The following is a 4019-nucleotide window of genomic DNA, read 5'->3' on the forward strand; positions in this document are numbered from 1 at the left end:
CACAGGATGATCTGCATTCACTGATCACCTTTGCATTCGATCTGATCTGCATTTACAGCAATTTAAAACACAAGCATGTTTCACTTGGTTGACATTTACTTTTTCCTCAAATATTTTCGTAGACAATACTTTTATGTTCCTGCTGAACATTCTGCTAAACATCTCTGTATGTGTTCACAGAAGAAGTAAAGTAAATTTGATCCTCTTTCCCTCAACTCTTTAATGACATTTACATTTATGCAGATGCTTTTATCCAAAGCTGATGTCTAAGCTGATGTTAACCTCAGGGCTAGAGTTTGCGTTAGTGTAGTATTAGTGTGACAGTTATGCATATGTTTGCTGAGTTGAGATTCAATTTAGCTTTTTTTTTTCTTCAATAAAAAGTGTTTTAAAACATGTTTTAAAGAACGGACTGTGTGTGTTTCTCCTCAGGGGAGATATACATGGCTCTGACAGCGTTTGTTAGCATGGAGGCGCGTGACGAGCGTTTGGAGAAGCAGGCGTGTGGCGGCGCTCTGCAGGTGCATCTGTACAGAGACGAGGCGAGCGCGCTGACGCTGACGCTGACGTATCCGGCCGGAGAATACGTGAGCGAAGAGCTCTGCATCAGCGCCGCCAAGGAGTGCGGTGAGTCCTGACCCATCCTAGCAGTTACAGGGACAGCTCAGCCAAAAATGAAGATTCTGTCATTAATTACTCGCCCTCGTGTCGTTCCAAACCCGTAAGAGCTTCGTTCATCTCCAGAACAAAGATTAAGATATTTCTGATGAACTCCGAGAGCTCTCTGATCCTCTCATAGACAGCAAAGCAACTGAAATGTTCCCAGACCCAGAAACGTAGCAAGGAGATCAAAGGAGAATAAATTGTTATTATTGTTTTCTTTGCACACAAAAAGTATTCTCGCTGCTTCGTAACAGTTACGGTTGAACCCCTGATGTCACGTTTCTGGAGCTGGGAACATTTCAGTTGCCTTGCGGTCTATGAGAGGATCAGAGAGCTCTCGGATTTCATCAGAAATATCTTAATCTGTGTTCTGAAGATGAACGAAGCTCTTACGGGTTTGGAACGACACGAGGGCGAGTAATTAATGACAGAACCTTCATTTTTGGCTGAGCTTTCCCTGTAATACTGATTCACATGTCTGTACTTTGTGTGTTTGTGGGAACTTCATGCCAGATTATGATGATTTTACTCATCCAAAAAAAAAATAAAAAGACGTGAGTGTGTATGATAAGCAATCATATTTTATTTCTTCATAAAACATCATTAGTTAATTATGTGTAACTGCTGGTGTTCTCAGAAATGCTGTTGTTTGCGGTGCGTTTGCGGCAGACAGACACCGTTCTGTTTAGTAGTAAAATCAGAGCGAGGCGTCTCCTCTAGTGAGCTTAACTAGCTGTCAGTAACCAGGGGTTAAGGTTAGTGTTAACTGTTAGTTTTAATGAATATTTAAGAAATTTGAAATCATTTGAAAATAGATTTAAAAATAAATGAAGATGAACGAAGCTCTTACGGGTTTGGAACGACACGAGGGCGAGTAATTAATGACAGAACCTTCATTTTTGGCTGAGCTTTCCCTGTAATACTGATTCACATGTCTGTACTTTGTGTGTTTGTGGGAACTTCATGCCAGATTATGATGATTTTACTCATCCAAAAAAAAAATAAAAAGACGTGAGTGTGTATGATAAGCAATCATATTTTATTTCTTCATAAAACATCATTAGTTAATTATGTGTAACTGCTGGTGTTCTCAGAAATGCTGTTGTTTGCGGTGCGTTTGCGGCAGACAGACACCGTTCTGTTTAGTAGTAAAATCAGAGCGAGGCGTCTCCTCTAGTGAGCTTAACTAGCTGTCAGTAACCAGGGGTTAAGGTTAGTGTTAACTGTTAGTTTTAATGAATATTTAAGAAATTTGAAATCATTTGAAAATAGATTTAAAAATAAATGTGTAAAATAAACATACTTAAGATGACAAAGTATTTTTCACAAATAAATAATTGAATAAAAATAGAATTAAAAAGGAAGTAAACACTGTAACCAACAGCACTCAGTATTCTGGGAAGTTTGTGTGCATTGGGAATCATATTTTTTCAAATAAACCCAAAGTATCATATTTTACATATAGCACACAGTGGAAATGACATGAATATGGCAGTGCGCAAATGCATAAAGCGCAGCATAATTTGAAATCATGAGTTTAATTTGTCAAACTCTCCTCCTGTCCGCGTTCAACTCACACGGATCGACCGTCACGCAGAGAACACGCGATCATGCAATAAACAGATGCACACTTCACAAGATCTCACAGCTGGATACAGCTGCAAGCTTTGTGAAATTAAATGTTTATTAGACATTCAAAGATCTGTTTAAATGATATAAATGCGTATTTGCTGAATGCTGATGGGAAACAAGAAAGTATTGTATTTGCCTTTCTATTACTAATAATATAAAAGCAATAGTTTTAATACTTTTCATATACCTTTTAATTCATTTGTTGAACAGTTCTATCTGATTATTAGACCGGCTTCTATCCGTATTAGACAGAACTGTTAACCGACGACAGCGAACAAAATAAAAGTCCCGCCTCGAACACATCGGCCAAAACCCATGTTTGAAAAATGGCAAATATCAGCGCTGCACGGTCTGCTGTCGGTAGATGAATGAAGCTCCGCTGAAACAGAAGTCACTGTCAGAACAAGCAGCGGTCTGTTGGTCCGTGTGGCGCATTACTGCGACCGGTGAACCTTCGGTGAAATCTTTCAGCTCTATTCCTGATGTTCACCTCGATGGTAAATGTGGCCGGATCTGTTCAGTCTGCTTCACAGAAACATCTGAAGACGCTTTAGCTCAACAGTAGATATCATCTTTAAGTTTACAAACATGTCTTTTTCAAATGTATTATAACAATAATAATAAGTCAGTTCGAGCAACTATTCATAGAAAAATCCATAGAAGAATCTGAAACAATGACCTGCAAACTACCTTAAAAATGTGCACAGGATGGTTACGACAAATACTGATTTGATTGAGTTAAAATAAAAATAAATGACGCGAGAAGAGCCTTTCATGGCATTGAGAGCAACTGAGATGTTCATGAGCAACATTTAACTCTCGAGTCGTGAGGCAAGAAAAAAATGCAAAAAAATAAATCTTAAAAAAAGTTTTTACAGATATACAGTGGGTACGGAAAGTATTCAGACCCCCTTAAATTTTTCACTCTTTGTTATATTGCAGCCATTTGCTAAAATCATTTAAGTTAATTTTTTTTCCTCATTAATGTACACACAGCACCCCATATTGACAGAAAAACACAGAATTGTTGACATCTTTGCAGATTTATTAAAAAAGAAAAACAGAAATATCACATGGTCCTAAGTATTCACACCCTTGGCTGTGACACTCATATATTTAACTCAGGCGCTGTCCATTTCTTCTGATCATCCTTCAGATGGTTCTACACCTTCAAGGGGGTCTGAATACTTTCCGTACCCACTGTAAGTATTAAAATGTCCTGCCGTACTGCACCGCATCAAAGCAATCGATACAGAACAGTCAAAGAATAACTTAACGAGGTTGCCATCGTTTACTGATCTGTGGACTAGCTTTGACTCTGGCTGCTGATTTGAATGGTGATGCTTCATGTTTTAAGTGTCCAAAAGCAAGACACGTGGAAAAAACTTTAAATCTGCCCTCAGTGTCAATACAGCTGATGTGTTTTACTGAGGCTTCACTGTTATGTTCTTACATAGTGAGCGTATAACACAGCGAATCATTAAACCTCAAACGCTGCACAACCACACTCAGAATGATGGCAGAATTCACTGAAATTATGTTTAATAACCGCAGCAGTGATAAATGACGTCACCACCGTTTAGAGGAGTCTTACTGTGGCTGGAGTGTTGCTGTAGGCTGGTAAACTTCCTGTTCCCACTCTTACCACTTCCTGTTTACCCCTCTGAGTGATAAGGGCCTAAGAGTGTGTGTGTGTGTGTGTGTGTGAGAGAGAGAGAGAGAGA

General features: G+C 38.9%; 1 protein-coding gene across 1 annotated transcript in view; it reads left to right on the plus strand.

The window, feature by feature from the left end:
• LOC107717749 (tyrosine-protein kinase JAK2-like) overlaps positions 1 to 4019 on the plus strand; it is a 34425-nt gene that overhangs the window by 3230 nt on the left and 27176 nt on the right. The window contains exon 2 of the mRNA XM_016524581.1: positions 433 to 635. Coding sequence (XP_016380067.1) covers positions 444 to 635 — 192 coding nt within the window. The 5' untranslated portion in view covers positions 433 to 443. The remainder of the gene's footprint in view (positions 1 to 432; positions 636 to 4019) is intronic.

The sequence above is a fragment of the Sinocyclocheilus rhinocerous genome, unplaced genomic scaffold (assembly GCF_001515625.1).
Source record: "Sinocyclocheilus rhinocerous isolate Xijiao unplaced genomic scaffold, SAMN03320098_v1.1 scaffold693, whole genome shotgun sequence".
NCBI lineage: Eukaryota > Metazoa > Chordata > Actinopteri > Cypriniformes > Cyprinidae > Sinocyclocheilus > Sinocyclocheilus rhinocerous.